At 40.1% G+C, this 24,730-nt stretch overlaps 1 protein-coding gene across 2 annotated transcripts in view; it reads right to left on the reverse strand.

Annotated features, from left to right (window-relative positions):
- Window positions 1-1,518: 1,518 nt before the first annotated feature.
- Window positions 1,519-24,730, reverse strand: part of mks1 (MKS transition zone complex subunit 1) — a 57,455-nt gene continuing 34,243 nt past the window's right edge. The window contains exons 12-18 of one of the 2 annotated variants that reach the window (XM_059973102.1): window positions 21,337-21,407; window positions 18,499-18,568; window positions 14,938-15,042; window positions 9,306-9,439; window positions 4,251-4,333; window positions 3,494-3,591; window positions 1,519-2,669 (exon numbers count right to left, since the gene is read on the reverse strand). In XM_059973102.1, coding sequence (XP_059829085.1) covers window positions 2,566-2,669; window positions 3,494-3,591; window positions 4,251-4,333; window positions 9,306-9,439; window positions 14,938-15,042; window positions 18,499-18,568; window positions 21,337-21,407 — 665 coding nt within the window. In that variant the 3' untranslated portion in view covers window positions 1,519-2,565. The remainder of the gene's footprint in view (window positions 2,670-3,493; window positions 3,592-4,250; window positions 4,334-9,305; window positions 9,440-14,937; window positions 15,043-18,498; window positions 18,569-21,336; window positions 21,408-24,730) is intronic. The other variant, XM_059973103.1, reaches the window with a different exon arrangement.

Below are 24,730 nucleotides of genomic sequence, written 5' to 3' on the forward strand. Positions count from 1 at the left end.
GTTCAAAGTTCGGCATCGTGGGCCGAAGGGCCTGTACTGTGCTGTACTATATTATATCTTATGTAAATAAAGGATAGGTGTAATACCTCTGCTTACATGGTAAGGTGACATAGAGTAGGGAGAGTGTTTCTTGGTGATTGAGTAGTGGATATGGATAGCAGAGAGAGAAGAGTCTCTTCAGAATGCTAAAAAGGGATGAGAAAAATTAATGGTCATGTCGCATCAGCAATCCCAAATCTGACAGAGAATGAGCCATTAGATGTAGCTAATGAGATAAAAAGTGAAAACAAGGGATACTATTTTGTTAAGAGGGCACTTTTAAATTGCGAATACAATTAGATAAAGTCAAGATGGTTCAATAAAAGGACTGGTGTGTGCTCCCTTGTGTTATAAGTCCACAATCAGTTCTTTGGTCTTAATGATGTTGAGTGCAAGCTTGTTGCTGAACACCGCTCAACCGGCTGATATATCTCGCCCCTGTATGCCCTCTCGTCACCATCTGAAATTCTGATAACAGTTGTGTCATCAGCAAATTTAGAGATGGCATTTGGGCTGTGCCTAGCCACACAGTCATGGGTGTAGAGAGAATAGAGCAGTGGGCTAGGCACACATCCTTGAAGTGTGACAGTGTTGACCGACAGCGAGGTGGAGATGTTATTTCCGATCCGCACAAGATCGTGGAATTCTGGTTAGGAAGTTGAGGACCCTCTTGCAGACAGAGATACAGAGGCCCATATTTTGGAGCTTTTCAGTCAGAACTGTATGAATGATTGTGTTAAATGCTGAGCCTGACACAGGTATTTGTATTGTCCAGGTGATCCAAGGCTATTGATAAGCCAATGAGATCACATCTGCTGTAATCCTATTGTGGCAAAAGGCAAATTGCAGATGATCCAGGTCCTTGCTGAGATAGGAGTTTGAAATTTGAAGGAAAACAGAAATCCCTAAAAATTCTCAGCAAGCCAGGCGATTTTTGTAATGAGGAAAAAGAAGTTCCCTTTTAGGTGAAGGACTTTTCATCAGAATTAAAACTGCTCATTTTGTTTTGTTTCTCACTGATGGTGCCTGACCAACTGCACAATCCCAGATTGCACAATGATTTGTTTTTGTTTCTCGGTCCCCATCACCTTTCAGCTCAGTCATTATAAAATTTGTTCATTGTCAACAAGTTGAAGGAACCCCTTCATCATCCAGTTTGGACACACATTCACATAAAAAGCTGGCGATCATAGATTATCGCAGCTTTATATTATACAGCTTCAAATGAGTGACTGCTTTTTATAACAACTTAAACTGATGTTAGTTGCTTATTCCTCTCATCTACACTTGCTAAAGTAATAGTGATTGTCTTTAGTACCTTTAATGGAATCTTATCCATCTGTAAAACTGTACTAGAAAAGCAATTATTGCTGGGTCATTCAGTATCTTATAGTTCAGTCATGCCTCCAACCCCAAATCTAATGAAAATCTATAAAGCAATCAGATTAAGAGGCAAGATCACCAAAAACAGAGTGAATATATCAAATTCTATTTTATTTAAAAGAGAGATTTATGCTGGTATTTTTCAGATTACATTTTCTGATTTAGTGCACTTTTTCTTGAAAACTATAAATCAGTTACTCTGTAGAGAGTCAGAAAGTCCAAGGTAGCTTTTGGCAAACTAAATATTTGAGGTTCTCAGCAAACAGAAAATAATGATATGTTGAATATTTAAAGTTTCATTGCACTGTTTACATTTGTCAGTTTCTAACTATATAACCAATAATTGAGTGTTCCAGCTTCAAATAACATTTGAAAGCAATTCCTCCATGAGTTTCTGAGCCATGATGCCTCAAGCCAGTTCATATGCCAGAAAAAAGTCCTGTACAACCATTTTGACTTCTTGTAATCTAAGTGAGTGTACAAGCATAGAAAACCTTTTGCAAATTATCCTCTCCATCAAATGATTTTTGCTGGGATCAACTGCCAATTTTTTCCCAACTTTCCATTCTTCAGGTGTGAACACTGACAGAAGGTAATACCAATTTAAATGTTTAATCATCTATAAAGTGTTCTTGGGCCAGCAATCAGGAGTGAAAAACTGGTGGTTGTAAACCACTCAAACTTTATTTTTCTCCCACTTGCTTTATCATTTGTCATGCTTCTGAGATCATCTTGTCCAGCAATGACTTGAAATTAAACTCAATACTTTCAGCTCTGTCTTCTACAGGACATTTTTCCACTCAAAGCTATACATGAAGAATCTTCTTCAATGTATATTTTACCATGTTGCCTGGGATTAATGAAGGTACTGTAGATTGGCGTAATCAAGTTTGGGTATGCTTTGTCATTACTTACCACAACTCATACATACGACCCTTCATGGTTAAGATGTTGGCCGGTTGAGAGCTATTAACAGTTTCTCAATAATATTAGCATTGCCTGCATCGTATGTAGATAGACCAACTTTAACTGGAAACAAACCAAACTACCGAATGTTCCACCTTCAAATAACATGGAAAGCAGTTCCTCCTCTTGAGTTTTAGAGTCATGGTGGCTCAAGCCAGTGCAGCCAACATTGATCTGTTATGTTCTTGGATCAGACTCTAGATCCACAGACGTACGCAGCAGGTCCTTTGGAAGGTTCTCTCGTGCTTCATGCATGCGGTGCTGAGCTTGCCCAAATGCCGCTGGACAGAGGAAAGACAAAACAAGCTCTTAAAAAAAACTGTAAGAGACTTCCATCCATCTAACTAGGGGAGCAATAGTAATGAGCCCATGTGGCCTGTGAAACTACCACAATATACCGTAACTCTGCTTCAAGGAAGTATTGCAGTTGTCACACCAACCTTCCTCATGACTTACAAATATTGTCAATTTAGTGCAACTTAATGAAGCTTATGCTGCCGGTGACTGGCTGTAACACAAAAGTTTAGGATTGCTAAATCATGTTCAGTGAGGAATTTCAATCCAAACCCAGCAAGAATTTAACCTTAATCCTTAGGACAGAGTAGACAGTTATCAACACATCTGTCCTGTCTGGGTTCAGAAGGCCTGATGCTTTTTATTGTGAGAAAACAACTAACAAACAGCAAGCGTAGAAAATAGAACAGTACGGTACTGGACAAGCCCTTCAGCTCATCATGGGCCCATTTTTATGCTATATATTAAAAGTCTGCTTCCTGGGTATCATCCTAATCCTTCCATACCCTTCATATTCACATACAAACTGTTTGGTTCCACAGCTACCCTAGGCACCTATGCCTCTCTGTGTAAAAATCTTGCCCCTCACAGTGCCTTTAAACTCCCCTCTAACTTTAACTTATAAGTATGTCGTCTGGTGTTTGACATTTTAGGCACAGAATGGTCTCACAATCTAAAGGTAATGAAGAAACTAGCAAAAATCACAACAGTAATACTTTTTAGCAATGTACAAGGCAGTAAATACTACTGATAAAACAATATGATGAATTCCAGCCCAGCCAATGTGCATTACAACTTAACTACTACCTACCCAGCACAGAATGGAATGTAGCCTGGTGAGTAAGTCTTCCCATGCGATCCAGGACATTCTGCGATCTTTTTTTTGCCATGGTTGAATCCAGAAAAGTCCTACCAAAACACCACAGGATTAACTTCAACTCAAAAACAAAGTGTCATGTTTGGCATCATCTGCCTTAATAGACTACCTCCAGTGAGACACAAGAGATTTTGGGTCAACATTTTGGGTCGACCCCATCTGAGTTGATTACTGCGATCAATTAACCTCCCTACCACGTGGTGTGCAAACTCCCTACACACAACACCAAAGGTCAGACTTGAGTCTGGGCTCCTTACAGTGGCTCCACTAGTCTTGCCGCCGTGCTGCCCAAATGCATGGCTCAGTTTCACAAAGAAACAACTAGGAAATTTTAAACATAATTTTTTGTTGAGGTAAAGCCTTCAGTTCGAATTTGGTCTCAATTTTATATAGTTAATTTACATACACTAGACACCAGCACCAATCCCACACATATTACCATGTCCCACCATGATCTCCAAACAACCACTACCTCAAACACACTCACCTCCTCAATAATTATACTCTGCTTTGATCACTAGTGGTCAAGCCAGTGCAGTGGTCACCTAAGATCCCAGGATCTGCACTTAGATCAGCAGTTTCCAAGGTCATTCCTGATCTGGGGACAAGGAATATCACCTCCCCTTCCACAAGCATCACTTACCTAGTTTAGCATTGCTAAGTCATTGACTTCACCACCTTGTGTACACACCTGCACTGCTGCATGCAATAAAACTTGAAGGTTACTGTTCCTGTTGTTTTAGTTCTGAAACCAAATCGACTCAGTCTCTCTCCCTGAATGCAAGGAAAATAAGTTAGTTGGTTTACCTATTCTTTGGTCATAATCTATATTCTTCTACCATACAATCAGACATCATATTCTCCATCATTTAGGTATACCTTTAGTTCACAATCTGTTCTCTTGCTTTCCTCTCTTAAGCAAAATGTATATAGTTCTTTTTGAACAAAACAAAAAGCAAAACACTTCAAAGGTGAGCAAACAACAAAAAAAGGATTAAGCCAAAGAAATATGCCATAAGATCAGTGGCAGAGGGGTGCACAAATTGAAGGTTAAATAAATGGAGAGTACATGAATAGGGAGGAGAATATGAAGGGAGTTAAAGTGCAGATGAGAATGATAAAATTAGAGAATAGAGATAAAACCAAGGGACTTGAGGTGATGTTGATGAACATCAGGCTGGAAGTTTCAGCTGAAGCTTTAGATAAGATGGTACAGAACAAATGAAATGGAACCATGATTGTTGGTCAGGAAACTACAATAATATGGATTTATAACAAAGATCTAAGTAGGAATGGAAGCAGGCACCAGGCAGAACTTGCTGCCAAAAATAAGTCACTCAAGCTCATATTTGATTATGTACCAACAATGAATTTAACCTTTCTGGGTATGTCAGTACAATTTGATTCACATTGTCTCCTTGATGAGAAACAGTGTGACCCTACACAACACACTGCTGTCAGGTGGAGGGGTCAGAACAAGTCTCCACCCCGAACAAAACAGCTAAAAAAAAACCCTACTAGTCAGTGAAGCCATGCTCCTATGCCCCAATATTCTGAAGAAAGTCAAAACTTTGAAAAATTAAACAAATAAAATATTTGAAAACCTATATCACATTGATGATTTTAATTAATTAGAATGTTAAAGCAAACTCAATTTAAATCGATTAGAAATTACCTCTTACCCTCTCTTCTCCCAGCTATTCCTGTGAAGGATCTTGCTGTTACTGCACTAGTGACAGGCAGATTCCACCGCTAATTGATGAGGAATTGCAGCTAGTTGACACTCTGCCACAGGACTTACAGAGCTCAAAAGCTGACCTTGGTCAGCAAATTCGAGACTTCTGCATTTGTGCAGGAATCTTTTGGCATTTGTGGTGGGTGTGTAATGCCCAATGTTATAAAGTTTTAACAGGTTAACCTTGTAATGGAGGGAGTATTGAGATCAGCTCATGATTAAATACACTTTTCAGACAGAAAAGCGATGGATCCAGCCTGAGACAGTGGACAGGAACAGATACCAAGTTTGTGGCAAACTTGAACTGAATAATTTCAATTTTTCTATTATTTTATCAAAGGGAATGGTAGCCTCCCCTATTCCCAGCTTCATTTCAGGCAATTGGTGTAGAAATATATGTGCAGTGGTCAAGAGAAGGGTCACAGTTATTTGGAGAGAGATAAGGTGGCATTAGAATGCAGCAACTTCAGGAGGTTGATTTGTGAAGGGATAGAAACAATGACGAATCAGAAAAAAAAGTCATGAACGGTGAAATGTTTGAAAGAGATATTGATCAGATGTTGAAAGAATACATTTGGTAATCCTACTTTCTCAACTGTTTGGATAGGTGGAACATATAGCTAAGTAGGATCACAGCTATATTATTGCTATCTGAAAATCAATTTTTTAGTCAATGTGAATATAAATACTCATAGTAAGCTACCTCTACTTTGCTAGTCACATCCGTTCTCACTTCTCCCTCTACACCAACACTTGCTTCATATCCCTCTCTGTTAGCTTTCCTATTAGTGAGTGAAGGGAGGAAATTATAATCCTAGGTATTTGCAAAAGTTTATTTCAAGATGCAAGGAAAAATCACTAACCCTGAGAAATGCCATTCAAAAGTTCAGCTCCACACACTTGATATAATTAATGGGAAATACACAACATCAATATTAGGGTATAAGGTCTAGTATATTTTTTCTTCAGGATAATCTCCCCAACGCCCCCTCCACGACAAACTCAAGTGTTCTACACCATTTAAAATGGCCTTGCAAATCCACTCTGCTTGATAATCCTGCCAGATGCCAGATCTCCACAACAGTGAGTATATGCTGATCAATTTAAATAAGGTTCTACTATGTGCATATCATCATTAGCCAGATTGTTGATAAAGAACAGCACCAGCCCAATACAACAACCAATCACAATTTCTTCACTGCTTCAACTCATTTTCTAGACAACATGCTACAATCTTGGCCAATTTCCAACCCAGGATGACAATGTATCCAAAATACAGAACAGAATTGCCAAGACATAATCTGCCAAAGAATGAATCACATTAAAGTTTTACAGTCCTGCAAAATCCAGTCATTAATGACAGTGGACAATTAAAGAGAGATTTAGGTTTGCACGCAAAAGACCAAGTCAAGTAGTTACAACCATCTTCAGTTTAGGATCTGACAATCCTAGCCTCCTCCTGCTGACACTACTGAAGCCAGCTAATTGATTATCTCCATTCAATGCTCAGAAATTGCTAGCTACACTGAATACAGCAGATTCTGACAACAAAGTGGTGCTGACAGCTGGTACTGCAGAACTAGTCATGACTCTACAATATAATTCCTGTATAGTTACATCATTGGCATCTATTGAACACTGCCTTAACCAGTAATTCCTCAGTCCAATTTGCATGTGCACTGGTTTCACATCCTTGTTTGACATCACTCCTATATTCTCAAAACTTTCTTGCTCCAGTGCTACATCTCACCCCCAACAAAATTTTATTTCTCTAATGTAATAGAGAAACGAGGCACTGTTCAACCTAGATCTCCTTTGCAGAATCAAGGTCAATGCAAGTTTAATGCTGCAGTACACAATGTCTGCCCATGCACTCATTCGGAGGCCATGTTCCCAGTCACTTGCAAGGCAGTCCACGTCCCTTTCCTGCAAGAACTCAGCAACATTCAGGAAGGGCTGAAGTAGAGCAGAGAAAGGACGAGCAACATTACTCTTATCATTGGGTCAATAATGACACCCAACAGAATTTCAATTATTTGGGGATTCACCTTTCACAAGAAACTGAACTGGAGATCACATTAATGTTATAATGTGTATAGTGCAACATGGTCGTCATCTGCTGATCCTTCAGTCCTTCAATGAGCTACAATTGCATTCAGTGAATAATAAAATGCTCTCCATTTTCTTGCACACATTCGGCTCCAATAACTCCAAGAAATACATGACTTAACAGGCACCCGATCCTGAAAACTTACACTCACTGCCTCTGGTTCATCATGGCTGTAATGGTTGCATCTGCAAACCAATATCTTGTCAACACTTTTTTGAACAACATCTGTGGAACATTCACCTCTATGGTTACCACACTAAAGGAAATGCAGGCTTGCCCTGGAGATGATGCAGAGGAAATTTACAAAGATGTTATATAGATTGGAAAATTAAGCTATGAGGTATGATTTGATAAGCCAGGCTTGTTTACTGAGGCTGAGTGGACATTTAATTGAAAGGGTGCAAAATGATGATGAGCCTAGAAAGAATAAATAGGAAGAAAAAACTTCCCTTAGGCAGAGGTTTCAAAAACCAGGGCCACAGACCTTCATTAAATACAAGCATACTTGTACTATGTGTGTATCTGCCTACAGTAAATGGATCTGATACAGGAAGCAAGATTAAACTTCTCTCCTTCCTTTCCAGTCCTAACAAAGGATCTCAGCTCAAAGTGTCGATTACTTGCTCTTTTCCATAAGATGCTGCCTGGCCTGCTGAGTTCCTCCAGCATTTTGAGAGTGTTGTTTAAGTTGGGTGGTTGTTTATCCACTGGCCAGATATAATAGGCTGGAAGGGTCTCCTGTGTCATAAAATTACAATGATGTGTATGCATTCATCACCCTCTGTGAAGTTCTCCAAGTCTAATCATTGTGATTACCTTCAATATGTAGCTATTTACACTGACAGTGGCAGCCCTTCACAAGCCTAATTAGACAAAGGCATTAAATGTCGGCCTGCCAGTTAGATAAATATCATTGGTACATTTCTGGCATTTTTTAAAAAATCACAGGATCTCTCTCCAAACATCTTGTTTTATGAAAAAGTCGATTCCCCTCTTTTCCTCATCCTTTTCAGCTCTCTGCTTTTTAAATATCACGTTTTCCTGCTGCCATGGAATCACAGATTTATGTCCATCGAATCTCTTTATAGAAAAATCTGACAATTTCCATTTCATATTGCTCTTCCAAGTTCCTGTTTTAAACTTTCACAATTTCAGTTTCCTTTCGAAAGCCAAGTTAAATTTTCATCAACACTTTCAAGAAAAACATTCCAAATCATATTTGTTATAAAAAAAAGTTCTTCCTGCATCACCCTGCAATCTTTGGGGCCTTGACTCCTACACTAATCGAAACAATTTCTCTGTCTAAATCCATCAAGACATTTTCTGCACCTCTATGGAATCTCATGGGTCATCGATGATTGGCACAAACTCAGTGGGCCACAGGATCTGTTTCCATATTGAACTCACCAAGTCTCTCAACTTCTCAATTACAACTAGAACATTCCCTGCATCTCCAGGTTATTCTTTGATCAAAGATTTTCTGGAACAAAATCCCTCATTCCTAAACTATGTATTTCTCCCAGCTGCTGCTCATTGGTTCTCATTTTCTCTCACCAAGTTCTACTCCTAATGTCTTTTTGTGATTTTCAACCTCTCTTCCACTGTTCTGTTGACTGTTTTCAACCAGAGGGCTGTGCAGACTGTTTTTTTTGGCAGGAAAATGAACAGCAGAAGCCAAAATAAGGGTAATTCATGCTAAGTTCAGATGTGAACTGCAAAGCAGCTGAAAATAAAGTAATCAGAATGGACATAATGGATAGAGAATCTGAGAACCATTAGCTATAAGGGGAATAGATGACTAAATTGACAATTGTGTACTGATTGAATCAGGAGGCAGTTGTAATTCTGGTATCTTAATGCCCTGAGGAATTCATATTCCCTCCAGTAATTTTCATAACTACCTTAAATGTGCTTGGAATACGGACGTAAGTCATATCTTCAAGCTCAAGTGCACCACCAACAAAGAATCTTCGCATTTCTGCATATGTTCCAGGCAAGATTGGTCTCCAAGTCTGGCATGTCTTTGTATAACTACCTGTCAACAAAAATGTTATACCTTATAATATGCATTAGACCTACACAAAGAGTTAGCCAGAAAGCAAGTAGTTTAGTTACTAACATGGAACCTGGTTTCAATTGTGGTGCAGAGGAATAGAATGATAAGATCCGAGCTCAAATGAGACAAGAGAATCAGAATCAGTTTTAATATCACTGGCATACAGTACTATCCAAAATCTTAGGCACATAACTGTATTTATCCACGTAGAGCAGAGAGTGAGTTTGTAAATCTGACGGGAGCAAAGGATATTGGGAATAGCGCAGGTGCACACACACCCAGAGTTGAGACATCAAGCAAGGTCAGTTGATTCCAAACAATTTGTTATTGCTCATTACAGAATGCCTCTCTGGTGCTTCCCTCTGCCTTTCCCTTTTCACAACCATGATTCCCCTCTCCCTGCCTCCTTCCCACAAAGAAACTCATACCAGAATTAGGGTTATCATCACTCACATATCTCATGAAATCTATTTTTTTGTGACAGCAGATCTGTGCAATATATAAAATTACTACAGAACTGTACAAAATTCTTAGGCACCCTAGCTATATATACGTGCCTAAGACTTTTCCACAGTACTGTATGTGTTGAAATATGTTATGAATGTGGATTTTAGTTGTTGTAGTCTTAATCAGGAATACTGGATGATTCCCTTTGGAGCAACTCACCACTTTCCAGCACCATCTTCAAAGTAAATTTAATATTGAAGTGCATATATGTCACGATAGACAACCCTGAGAATCATTTTCTTGCAGGCATTCACAGTAACTACAAGGAGCAGTTCATTTTGTATGAACATCACTTCCTGTATGTAAGCTATGTTTTTATATCTTGTCCTGCATGGGTTAATTTGGATTTCAACATGAAGCACATGGTGAGGAAAGACATCCACCTTCATCCTCTCTTTATTTGCCCTTGAAACAGCATTATCTGTGATTCTTAAAGCTTTCTTAATATTGGTGACATTTAGTAGATATATTCTGTAGGAAGTATTATGTTTATTGTTGATCACTATTAAGCTATCGTTGCACTATGAGTCCACTCTAATCCACACAGCACAGATAAGGAATGTGGCATGTGTATATTACCTTGGCTAACACCGATCATAAGAATAATCAATAGCATTAGTTTATTCAGGTGTGTGGCGATTCTGTAATGAACTTAATACATATTTTACTTAAATTTCAGCAGTTTCAAGTTCTCATTAAAAACCTTGATGAAAGCTTCTAGCACAGGTAGTTTATGACAAAGTGTTTAACTCCCTGCCTAGCTTTGTGCATATGAACTGCAAAGGCAGTAGAATCAATGAAAGCCACAAGATGGGCAAACAACCAATGTGCAAAAGACACAAAACTGCAAATAAAAAAGGAAGAAATAAATAAATAAACAACAAATATCGAGAACATGAGACAAAACGTCCTTGAAAGTGAGTCCATAGGTTGTGGGAACAGTTCAGTGATGGAGCAAGTGAAGTTATCTCCTCTGGTTCAAAAGCCTGATGGTTGAGGGGTAATAATTGTTCCTGAATCTGGTGGTGTGGATCCTGAAGAAGTCACATGAAGTCCAAAGTAAAACATTGTACAAGTGCTCTAACCAACAGTACGAGGTTTAAATCCAAAGCATTCTGATTTGTTTTCGGATAATGACAGACCAGTGGTATAAAATGATGTTGGATAGTCTCTATCAAATTCACCAACAATATCAAACTCAAAGCTCAGAAGCATTAATTGATAATCTTCTCTCTTTAATCACATTCAAAGACTGCAATCACAGTAATGCAGTAAAACACACTTATACTCAGCATTATAAGAGTGTAAGTTTGTACCAAGATGCACTGACTCATGCTTAGAGTGCTAAATGCAGACACAAGAGAGAAATAAAAATCATTTGCCAATTGAGGCAATTGTTGCGTAAAATAAAGCATCATTTTTAGTATTTTCCTAACTATTGCCTGAACCATACAGAGGTATGGAGAACTCTGAAGCTCATGCAGGTAAATGGGACCAGACACAAAGCCAGGAATTAGATCAGATGGGTCGAATGGCCCATTTCTATGCTGTAGTGTTCTATGACTGAATTGTACATCATGATTGCAAGACTGTTTGAGTTTATTATTACACTGTTGCTATAACTGATGAGTGATGCCAAGTTTGAAACAACAGTTTGCAGCATATTAAGATCATGTTCTGAATTGCATTGTTAGAACCATAGAACATTACAGCACAGAATCAGGCCCTTCATGGCTGTGCCGATCTATTTTTCTGCCTTGTCCCACTGACCTGCACCTGACCCATATCCCTCCAAACCCCTCTCATCCATGTACCTGTCCAAGTTTTTCTTAAATGTTAAAAGTGAGCCCGCATTTACCACTTCATCTGGCAGCTCATTCCACACTCCCATCACTCTCTGTGTGAAGAAGCCCCCCCCCCCAATATTCCCTTTAAACTTTTCCCCCTTCACCCTTAACCCATGTCCTCTGGGGTTTTTTTTCCCCTAGCCTCAGTGGAAAAAGCCTGCTTGCTTTCACTCTATCTATCCTCATCATAATTTTATACACCTGTATCAAATCTCCCCTCATTCTTCTACGCTCCAGGGAATAAAGTCCTAACCTATTCAACCTTTCTCTGTAACTCAGTTTCTCAAGTCCTGGCAACATCCTTGTAAACCTTCTCTGTACTTTCAACCTTATTAATATCCTTCCTGAAATTAGATGACCAAAACTGCACACAATACTCCAAATTTGGCCTCACCAAGGCCTTATACAACCTCACCATAACATTCCAACTCTTATACTCAATTCTTTGATTTATAAGGGCTAATGTACCAAAAGCTCTCTTTACTACCCTATCTACCTGTGACACCACTTTTAGGGAATTTTTAAAATCTATATTCCTAGATCCCTCTGTTCTACTGCACTCCTCAGTGTCCTACCATTAAATTGTATGCTCTACCTTGGTTTATCCTTCCAAAGTGCAATACCTCACACTTGCCTGCATTAAACTCCATCTGCCATTTTTTTAGCCCATTTTTCCAGCTGGTCCAAATCCCTCTGCAAGCTTTGAAAACTTTCCTTGCTGTCCACTACATCTCCAATCTTTGTATCATCAGCAAATCTGCTGATCCAATTTACCACATTATCATCCAGATCATTGATAAAGATGACAAATAACAATAGACCCAGCACTGATCTCTGTGGCACACCACTAGTCACAGGCCTCCACTCAGAGAAGCAATCCTCCACTACCACTCTCTGACTTCTCCCATTGAACTAATGTCTAATCCAATTTATCACCTCTCCAGGTATACCTAGTGACTGAATCTTCCTAACTAACCTCCCATGCAAGATCTTGTCGAAGGTCTTACTGAAGTCCATGTAGACAACATCCACTGCCTTCCCTTCATCCACTTTCCTGGTAACCTCCTCTAAAAACTGTAATAGATTGGTTAAACATGACCTACCATGCACAAAGCCATGTTAATTCTCCCTAATAAGTCCCTGTCTATCCAAATACTTGTAGATTCTATCTCTTAGTACTCCTTCCAATAATTTACCTACTACTGATGTCAAACTTACCGGCCTATAGTTTCCCGGATTACTTTTACAGCCTTTTTTAAACAACGGAACAACCTCCAATCCTCTGGCACCTCACCCGTAGATATCGACATTTTAAATATATCTGCCAGGGCCCCTGCATTTTCAACACTAGTCTCCTTCAAGGTCCGAGGGAATACCCTGTCAGGTCCTGGGGATATATCTACTCTGATTTGCCTCAAGACAGCAAGCACTTCCTCCTCTTCAACCTGTATCGGTTCCATGACCTCACTACTTGATTGCCTTATTTCCATAGACTCCATGCTTAGTAAACACAGACGCAAAAAACCCATTTAAGACCTCCCCATTTCTTTTGGTTCCACACAAAGCCGACCACTCTGATTTTCAAGAGGACCAATTTTATCCCTTACTATCCTTTTGCTCTTAATATACCTGTAGAAGCTCTTTGGGTTATCCTTCACCTTGACTGGCAAAGGAACCTAATGTCTTCTTTTATCCCTCCAGCTTTAAGTATTTTTTTGCACTTTTTATACTCCTCAAGCACCTTATTTGCTCCCTGTTGCCTATACATGTTATACATCTCTCTCTTCTTCTTTATCAGAGTTCCAATATCCCTCGAAAACCAAGGTTCCTTATTCTCATTCAACTGGCAGGAACATACAAAACTCTGCACTCAAAATTTCTCTTTTGAAGGCCCCCCACTTACCAATCACATCCTTGCCAGAGAACAACCTATCCCAATCCACGCTTTTTAGATCCTTTCTCATTTCTTCAAATTTGGCCTTGTTCCAGTTTAGAACCTCAACCCGAGGAGCAGATCTATCTTTATCCATGATCAAGTTGAAACTAATGGTGTTATGACCACTGGAACCAAAGTGTTCCTCTACATACTTCCGTCACCTGTCCTAACTCGTTTCCTAATAGGAGATCTAATATTGCATCCGCTCTAGCTGGTACATCTATATATTGATTTAGAAAACTTTCCTGGACACATTTTACAAACTCTAACCCGTCTAGACCTTTAATAGTATGGGAGTCCCAATCAATGTGTGGAAAATTAAAATCCCCTACTATCACAACTTTGTGTTTCCTGCAGTTGTCTGCTATCTCTCTGCAGGTTCGCTCCTCCAATTCTCGCTGACTATTGGGTGTTCCATAATACAACCCCATTAATGTAGTCATACCTTTCCTGTTTCTCAGCTCCACCCATATGGCCTCGGTAGACAAGCCCTCTAATCTGTCCTGCCTGAGCACTGCTGTAATATTTTCCCTGACTAGCAATGCCACCCCCCCACCCTTCATCACTCTGCCTCTATCATGTCTGAAACACCTAAACCCTGGAACATTAAGCTGCCAGCTTTTGTAGGGAATCACAGAATATGGACACTAGCAACTCTATGAAGTTCTTAAGAGTTGAAAACATAATACTTCCTAAGAGAATGGCTCTGCTAAATTTCTGGCAGGCAAACAGCAGTATTATTATCTATAGGTGGGGATGATAATAGTAAAGTGCAGTGTCATGAGGACAGCAATAATATGAATCAGCAAGAATCAATTTACAGGGCAGCAATCCCATCTAGAACAAAAAAGATCTTTAATCACATTGCTAATGGATTATATGTAAATAGTTACAGTACATTGCAGAATACCATGTAAGCCCTATAACAGAAAAAACTGAGTACTTATGAAATTGGAACACCCTGGCAGTCAGCCTATTTGAAGAGGAGCAATAGCTAACAGATGAATAAAAACAGTAAATGTTTCTAATGAAACAACGGATAAAATGCTGGGGGTATTGAGCAGCAGTAAAGTCGGCCAAAGTTAATGCTTCGGCATTAATCTTTTACCAGTGTAGTTGTCTCAGTTTTGTCATTAGTTTGGGTACTGTAAAAGATTTTAATTTCAGAAGATGAGTGTTTTTTTTACCTGGACTGTCAGGAATGTTGATGTAACCATAGCCTTCAATACGGTACCTCTGCCAGAAGTCACAAGAATACACCCCAAAATAAATCATAGGCCAGTGCAGCAAACCTGCAAAATCCAGAAAAGAGAACAAGGCAATGAACATGTCACTGACATAACACTGATGAGAAATGGATGGCTTTTTCACAACGGACCAGGGAGCACTGAAATGCAGAAGGTTCTTGCCCAAGGGCTTGAGGAGCTTGGAGATGCACGTAATTAAAAAAATGAAAAAGAACAATATGCCATCCTTTTTGTTGGTATTACGAATTGGAAGATCAAAGAGATATAGCATCAGGCCAAGAATAAAGTTGTCACCAATGGTGCTGCTCCAAATCAATTAATGGTTATGTAGGTTAAATCTGAGCGCTATTTTACATTAAGTAACCTTACAAAAAGGAATACTAGTAAAAAGAAAAATACAAACTCAGGACTGATTACGAAGAAGAAACTACAAAAAAAATAACAAAATGTCAAAGAATAACGCACAAATGCTGGAAATCTGAAATATTAAATAGGAAATCTGTAAATGTTCAGCAAGTCTGGCAGTATCTGAATATTAAAAACTATGTAGATTGTCAGCTGCTTGGTTTAAATGTATTTGGAATGGTTTCCAGACAACAGACATCTAGCTGACCAAAAAATCCACAATTTAGAACCAAAAGATTATTTTTAACATGCGTTCTCTGCCTACAAAATTTTATAGAACTGATAACTTTTTCTTAAAAGCTCAGAAGTTTCATAGTTAGAGGTCCGAAGTAGGTGCAAGAGATAAAACATTAAGTCCCTGAAATATCTTTTATTCTTTTGTTAATGTTTCATGGAATTTAAATCAATAGATCTAATGTTATATTTCTAACAGGAAACAAACTATTTAATTATCCAATGTGCCAGTATTTTGCTAGGACATTTTGCTATCTACTTCTTATATCAAAGTTACACTATCTACATGAATATTGATCTGCTTTTGGCAATAACTCAAATTCAATTTGCATAGAATTCAGGGGAGTAGAAACAGTGCATAAATATATGTTCCTCTCAGCTAATTTTTCCATCATCCTTATTGTCAGGGTTTAAAATAGGCTCGGTAAAAAGTTACCAGGCAGTCCCAATAGAAGCCCAAGTTGATTCCCCTCCTATTTTCCTATCTGGCCCACTATCATTCCAGACAATGCTGAACCCTGTTTGCCTGAAGCACAGAGAGCAGGAAACACAACTGAATTGAAAATACAGTGAATCAATCATAGATAATACTGTAAATCAATTCAAAGTACAGTTAAAATCTACAACCAATGTTCATGGCTGACCATTTCCTATCCTGATTTTAATAATCCTCAGGTGAGGGTGAAATAAAACCTGTTAATCCATAAAAAGCTGCTTTGAAAGAACAATTCTGATAATCACCTCAGGATGCAAAGTCCACAATTTAACTCACTGAGAATCGTGAGAGAACTACATGCACTGCAATCTCACAGATGCAAGTAGTAACCTAAAGCTTCTGTAATTGTCTATGAAGGTTGGTGGCATTATGAATAGTGTAGAAGGTTTCCATAGGTTACAATGGAATATTGACAGGATGCAGAGCTGGACTGACAAGTGACAGGTGGAACTCATTCCAAAAAAAAAGTGTGAAATGATACACAAGGAAATCTACAGATGCTGGAAATTCAAGCAACACACACAAAATACTGTTGGAACGCAGCAGGCCAGGCAGCATCTATAGGAAGAAGTACAATCTATGTTTCTGGCCGAGACCCTTCGGACCCATCGAACTTGAAGGTAGAATGCAAGGCTAATGGCAGGTTTCTTAGCAGTACAGATGAACATATAGATGTTGGGGAACAAGTCCATAGATCCCTCAAATTTCCTGTGAAAGATGACAGGCTGATTAAGGCAGTGTATGGTGTGTTGGCCTTTATTAGTCGGGGGATCCAATAATGTTGCAGTTCTATAAAACTCCGGTCAGACCACACCTTAAATATTGTGTTCATTATAAGAAGGATGTGAAAGCTTTAAAGAGGGTGCAGAGAAGATTTACCAGGATGCTGCCTGGATTAGAGAATATGTCTTATGAGGAAAGGTTGAGCGAAATAAGGGTTTTCAAAGCAGGATGAGAGGAGTCTTTATAGAGGTGTATAAGATGATAATAGGCGTAGAGTGGACAGCCAGCCCCTTTTTCCCCAGAGTGGCAATGGCTAATGTGACATAACATAATTTTAAGGTGATTGAAGGAAAGTATAGGGATGATGTCGAAGGTAAAGTTTTTACACAGAGAGTGTAAGTGGGGTGCACACCTAGGGTGAATTGAATTGAATTGACTTTATTTAGTTACATCCTTCATATACATGAGGAGTGAAAAATTTTACATGTCTCCGTTCAAATGTGCAATTTAGTAATTCATAATTACGTACAACAAGATAGTCAATATATGACAAAGAAACACAATTGCATCAGCATGTCCTGGTGGAAGAAGCTGTCCCAGAGCCTGTTGGTCCTGGCTTTTATGCTGCAGTACCATTTCCTGGATGGTAGCAGCTGGAACAGTTTGTGGTTGGGGTGACTCCTGTCTCCAATGATCTTTTGGGCCCTTTTTACACACCTGTCTTTGTAAATGTCCTGAATAGTGGAAAGTTCACATCTACAGATGCGCTGGACTGCCTGGACCACTCTCTGCAGGGTCCTGCGATAGAGGGAAGTACAGTTCCCATACAAGACAGTGGTGCAGCCAGTCAGGATGCTCTCAGTTGTGCCCCTATAGAAAGTTCTTAGAATCTGGGGGGGGGGGGGGGGGCATACCAAACTTCTTCAACCGTCTGAGATCCTCAGTGATGTTTATGTTGAGGAACTTAAAGCTGTTCACCCTCTCAACCCCAGATCCATTGATGTCAATAGGGGTTATCCTGTCTCCATTCCTCCTGTAGTCCACAATCAGCTTTGTTTTTGCAACGTTGAGGGGGAGGTTGTTTTCTTCACACCACTGTGTCAGGGTGATGACTTCCTCTCTGTAGGCTGCCTCATTATTTGAGATTAGGCCAATCAGCGTAGTGTCGTCAGCAAATTGAATTAGCAGATTGGAGCTGTGGGTGGTGACACAGTCATGGGTATCCAAAGAGTAAAGGGAAGTCTTAGTACACAGCTTTGAGGGGCACCTGTGTTAAGGGTCAGAGGGGCAGAGGTGGGGGAGGCACTGCCAGCAATCTGACAGGAAGTCCAGGGTGGTGGTAAAGGCAGATATTTTAGGCACATGGATGAAAGAAAAATGGAGGGTTATGCGGGATGGAAGGATTAGATCGATCTTGAAGTGGTTTAAAAGGTTGGCACAACATTGTGAGCCAAAGGGTCTGCACTGTGCTGTACTGTTCCATGAACAGTGAAGATCGGCTTGCTACAATTCTTAAGAATATGTGAAACCTTTTAAAATCAACAAGCTAGAAGGCAATGGACATCTCAGCACAGCGCCATACATGAAAATCAGAGATCCCATCCTGTAGAAGAGGATAGTGTTGCTTCCAAAGGGATACTCACCCTCAGGCTGATCTTCGCTTCTGATAGACATTTCAAAGTTGAATGGATAAGAAAAGTAGGCCACATTCTCCTATTTAAAATAATAACAGCAATTACAACAGGGCAAAATCCTTAAAAGTTTAAGACAATTCTTTGTTTCTGGCTTAGAACCCCAAGAATATTTTGAAAATTTAGCAATTGCTGGTGACCCAGTTAACATTAACATGATTCATGATAGAACTATTGATCCTTCAGTCTGATACCCATAGAATTCCTATCTACCCTTCAAAAGGGCACTTGATTGGCATGTTATTTCTGACCAGGGAACTTGGAGGAAACTCCTCTCTGCTGGTGCTCTCACAGCAAAGACCACTACCCTGGTGTGGGGAGGCTACCTGTGGGGGTTCGTAATGGAATGGGCTAGGCCGATAAATGTGGTGAATGGCAGCATCTGTCCCATACATTGACTTATCTCCCAAATCCTGCAATCTCAGTTAGAGGAGATGGAAGTTGCCATCTCTGCTTCGCTTTGTTTGGCTGCATAATTTTTCCCAGCATGTGGTAACAAGCTTTATGGTGGTCGCTGGCCTTTGTGCTTGGAGCAAGGAAAGGGGAAAAACAGCAGCATCCATCATAACGAACAAGAGTTGATGAGAAGAGCTGGAAGATACAGGCTGTAAGTTCCTGTAGTGGAAACTTGGCATCAACCCCTACTCTCCACTGGTATTCCTACAGCAAAAAGAGCTGTCTGCACTGGTGTGGAGAAGCTGCCGATGGAGCATGCATCTGCTGCCAGTCCCCAATATTAGCTGCACTCAACATGTTGATCAGTGTGTATCTTGGAAGTAGGTATACAGGAGATGCCAGGGCTAAGTTTTTTTTTAAAACGCAGCGAGTGGTGAGGGCATGGAATGAGCTGCCGGCAATGGTGGTGGAGGCGGATATGAAAGGGTCTTTTAAGAGACTCCTAGATAGGCACATGGAGCTTAGGAAAATAGAGGGCTATGGATAACCCTAGGCAATTTCTAAGTAAGTACATGTTTGGCACAGCATTGTGGGCCGAAGGCCCTGTATTGTGCTGTAGGTTTTCTATGTTTCTGTACTGCTCACACCAACTTCCTCAACACCGCTGAAGCACTGGTGCTGGAAAGGATTCAATGTCAGGTTCCTGGCATCACACAGCCGTGGTTTTAAAGAGTTTACACCAGAGCCCTAAAATACAGTACTGTCAGTAATACATGCACCAATAGTCCCTTTCAACACTCCTGATCCCAGGAATCCATTCAGTGAACTGACCAAAGCACCTGTTAAAGTACAACAGAGTTTTATTACAATTTTGTTCCTTTACTAATTTTGTTACTTATTTTCATAAATCAATTTCCAGATCAGACATTTAAGTTGTTAGCATTGGTCAGTGACACCATTCCAAGTTGAGAGCTTGTGAATTCAAATACTACTCCAAGGACTTGAGTGCAGAATCTAGTGTGATATTCCAAGCACATCTTTCTGATGAGATAGCAAACCACATCTATGCTGTATAGTAGGTAATATTTGAAAAAACAAACCTCAATTACATAATTGAAACAGATTATATGCTAATAATACTCTTTGCTAAAACAACCAGGTGTTAAACTTCCACTTCACAGCATCTCATTAGCAAATTTTGTTTCCGGTCAAGGTGACTCCTGAGTACAACACTCCTTTGGTCAACATCTTCTGGATAGATCATGAGATCATCTTTGTCCCTTCTTTTATGTATTTTATGTTTGTTTCTCATCTTGGCTGTAAATCTGGAACTGTGTGGAGCCCGTGTTTTGCTGTTTGGAAATCGTTTGGGTGCTTCAGTACTCTGCAAGCATCAAAAGGATTCCGGGAGGCAGAGGCAGTGTGAGCAAACCTTGTGGCAAAAAGGCTGTGAGATGGCGTGCGAGCTCATGTTTGATCCAATTTCGCCGATTAAAGTGACAAGGGAGAATGAAACATGAAGCTGAGTGCTGAAACTTGGAGTTCATTTGGATGTTCCAGCGCTCTGCAGTCTCTGTGAGGATTCTGGGAGGCAGCATGTGTGAACCTCATAGTAGGCAGGCTGTAGGACTGTTGGGCACCATTTCACCGATTAAAGCTTCCATTGTTTGCAGATTAAAGCGATTTCAGAGACTGAAGCATCGAAGTGAGTGCAGAGGGTGAGCACCAGCTGTCTGCCTTTTGATAGGTTGCTCTGTACTAGAGAGGAGAGAGCTTGCTGCTGTGCACAGGCCCATAGAGTATTCTCCAGGTTTTTTCTGAGTTTTGGATGTGGATTATTGAGTCTGTTTTTCAGTCTTAGTTTTTATATTCTGTGTTTTTTTCACCCAATCTTCTCTTTTTTTTATGTGGGGAGGGGGATTTGGGGGTCAATGTGCCTGATCCATTTTGTTTATTTTTTTTGTGCAGGAGGGATTTGGGGGTCAATGTGTTTGATCCATTTTGTTAATGTTTTGTGCATGGAGGGGGATTTGGGGGTCAACATGTCTGATTCATTTTGCTTGTTTTTTTGTGTGGGGAGGGGGATTTGGGGTCAAGATGCCTGATTCATCTTGCTTGGTTTTTGTACGGGTGGAAGGATTTGGGGGTTGATGATTGTGTTGCCTTTCTTTCCTTTTCTTTCATGGTTTCATGGCTACCCGGAGAATTGAAGAATTTCAGAGCTGTATATTTTGATAACAATTTAACCTTCAATCGTACAGTCACTGGAGAACAAAATTGATGACTTAAGGGCAAGTTTGCTGGATCAGAAAGAAATGAGGAATTGCTAAATTCTCTGTTTCATGGAGACATGGCTCACTTTGGACATGTTGGAAACATTGGTAAGACCCTTACCAGGTCATCAACCTTGGTAGCACAAGTCTGTGTCACTCCTGACAACTGCTGGGTTGGAGGACAGGTCCAATCTAGGCATTAACAGATGAAGATGTTATTTAGGCTCTGCAAGCACCATGTATCTGTGGTGATGATGCACATCATTATATCAGACCTCAATCTCAATGAGAAATCACAAAAAATGGCAAACAGTTCAACAATACAGAGATTTTGTAGTTATTTCCACTAGGAAACTCACCCACTCATTCACCTCAATAGCAACTTAAACAAAATGCTGAAGGAACTCAGCTGATGTATGGACTCAGTCTGAAATGTTGACTTTTCACTTCCCTCCATAGATGCTACCTGACCTGCTGAGTTGCTCCAGCATTCTAGCATCTCCAGTCTCTCGTGTCTCTATTCATTTCAATATTTTGCTTTAAAGAAATGATAGTGTAAAGCAGACCAAACCATTAAAGCATCTATAGCTAAGCATGCAATTCAGCTACCTTGTTGTCTAAGGTCTTTCCCAGCAAAGTGCTAGGATCATTTTTTTTTAGTTAATTAAAGCACACTCTCTAGGTTTATAATTAGAGTGTAAACACACAAAGTTTTAAAGAAACCAAGTCACAGGTTATCTTTGTGTTGAGAAATCATTGCTGGAAACTATTGTTGTAAACCATCGCAACAGAACTGCAACAAGTTGATGAGTGGTCTGTGATTGTTGCTCATGTTATGCTCAGATACATCGTTCATTTACCTATAGCTCGTAACTTCTTCCCCTCCTCTGAAATTTCAACACCCTGTTAATACCTTACCAATACTTGCATATGCTTCCTGATTCCATGGAAATAGTTCATGTTGCCTCCAAATACATTCCAGAGCTAACACCCTAATGGGAAACTATTTCAATATTTTAAAATAAATTTATAACTTGATCCAAATAATGTATTATGTTTTTTTAAATAAACATCAATGGCTTACTTTGGTGTTGGAGAAAAGCCCGTCATTTACAAGCAAATGAACCACCCTAGCAACCATCTTCTAAACAATCAGTCCTAGTTCATTTGTGGAATTCAGCCAAAAGATCACAAGTTTGTTCCATTCCAGGATGTAAGGCCAAGCTCAGTACACATTGCTGTATTACAGGTGCCAATTTTCAGCTAAGATGTTAAACAGAGGCCCATTTCAAAGTTACGAGGGCCCCATGGCACCATTTGAATAAGAGAAGTTTATTTCTGTTCAGTGCAGCAAATATAGTTTGTCATTTATTTCACTTCTCAGTGTACAATGCCACAGGGTACAAGAGACTCAAAAGTTCAAAGCAAATTTATTTTTGAAGTACATGGCAGAGCTTAGGAGGGATAATGGTGCCTAACGGCAACTCCTTTGCTTGCATCTTTGGAAACAGTTCTATCTCCACCTTTAATATCTTTATTTTTCCCTTTCAGGGTTCTTTTGAAGACTGACCTGGAGTTACACGCAGACTTTGGTTCTTTGCGGGAATGAGGCCTGTTCTTGGGGTTTCACGACTGGCCGTTATTCGACATGCTAAGGGTTTGGCCTGAGAGTTTTGATTGTGTTCAGAAGCCTAAAATGTCAGGGCTCTGGAGACGGATGTGTCTTGGCAGGAGACCTGTGAGTCATTGGGGAGGCTGGAAAATCTTTCACTGTGGGCCCAAAGAGTCGAGGTCTTTGCGATCTTTGGACACAGAGCTTGAAAGAAGTGGCGAAATGGACTTTTAACATCGTAAACCAGCAGGTTGTTGTTACTTCTCCTACTCGCTGTGAAAATGGGGGACACCTCCCTCTCTCCTGCCAGGGAGAGAGAGAACCTGTGGTTTGTCAAATGTTGGATGAAATGCAAAGCCTTTGGGGTAACTTTGGTCTGTCTCTTTGCTATTGCTTAGCACATGCTTGGGCTCAGTGATGGTACCGATGTGCTTTTTTTTTGTTGGTGGGGGAAGTGGGGACCGTCACTTGCTGCTGCTTACAAGCAGGAGGGTGGAACTGGCGGGGGGACTTTGGGGTCCTCACGTTTAATTCATTCATTCTTTGGGGCACTTCTTTGTTTTTGTGGATGTTTGCGAAGAAAAAGCATTTCAGGATGTATATTGTACACACTTCACTGACATTAAATTTGGCCTTTGAACATACTGTATATGTCACTAGATATTATCCAGAGAGTCATTTTCTTAAAGGCAATTCAGTTAATACAAAGAAACACTATAGAATCAATGAAAAACTGAACACAAGACATACAAAAAAAATATGCAGAAGACTACGAACTGTGCAAATCCAAAAAGAAAATAATAATAATAGTAAAGAATAAATAAGCAAAAAATATCATGAGATGAAGAGTCCTTCAAAGTGAGTCCATAGACTGTGGGAACACGTCAGTGTTAGGTCGAGTGAAGTTGTCCCATCTGGTTCAACAGCCTGATGGTTGAGGGGTTATAACTGTTCCTGAACCTAGTGGTGTTGGTCCTGAAGCTCCTGTACCTTCTTCCTGATGGCAGTAATGAGAAGAGAGCATGGACTGGATGAATAGAGGGGGTCCTTGATAACGGATTCTGCTTTCCTGCGATAGTGCTTATTGTAGATGTGCTCAATGATGGGAAGAGCTTTACCCATGATGGACTAGGCTGTATCCATTACTTTTTATGGGCCTTCCTGTTTAAGGGCATTATTATTTCCACCCCATGCCGTGATGTACCGTAAATTCCGGACTATAAGCCGCTACTTTTTTCCCACGCTTTGAACACTGCGGCAACACTGCGGCCTATACTACGGTGTGGCTAATGCATGTTTTTTTTTCATGCCGCCAAAAACATTTTGCCTCGTAACAGTAGACCAATAAAATTGATGAGTAGTTCACAGAGGTCCAATGAAATTGTACGATAAATCAAGCGCACTTTCACAATTAAATTATTGTAAATCAGTCATTTGTACTCACCCTCATCAACATGGAAAACACTCGAAGAAAAGCATATGATGCAGCTTTTAAGTTAAAGGCGATCAATCTGGCGGTTGAAGAAGGAAATCGAGCTGCTGCACATAATCTTGGCATAAATGAATCAATGGTGAGACGGTGGAGACGCCAGCGTGAAGAACTGAGTCAATGCAAAAAGACGACAAAAGCTTAGCAATCATAGCTTAGTAATCATAGCAGATGGCTCGAACTTGAAAACTTTCTTGAAGACTGGGTTAACACACAGAGAGCAGGCGGCCGCGGTGTTTCCACCATGCAGATCAGACTGAAGGCTAAAGCAATCGCCACCAAAATGAAAATCGAAGATTTTAGAGATGGGCCATCGTGGTGTTTTAGATTTATGAGACGAAAAGGCTTGTCCGTCAGGGTACGCACGACTCTGTGTCAGCAGCTCCCTCCCGACCACGAGAGGAGGTCTAACTA

This window comes from Hypanus sabinus, chromosome 6 (assembly GCF_030144855.1).
Source record: "Hypanus sabinus isolate sHypSab1 chromosome 6, sHypSab1.hap1, whole genome shotgun sequence".
Lineage (NCBI taxonomy): Eukaryota > Metazoa > Chordata > Chondrichthyes > Myliobatiformes > Dasyatidae > Hypanus > Hypanus sabinus.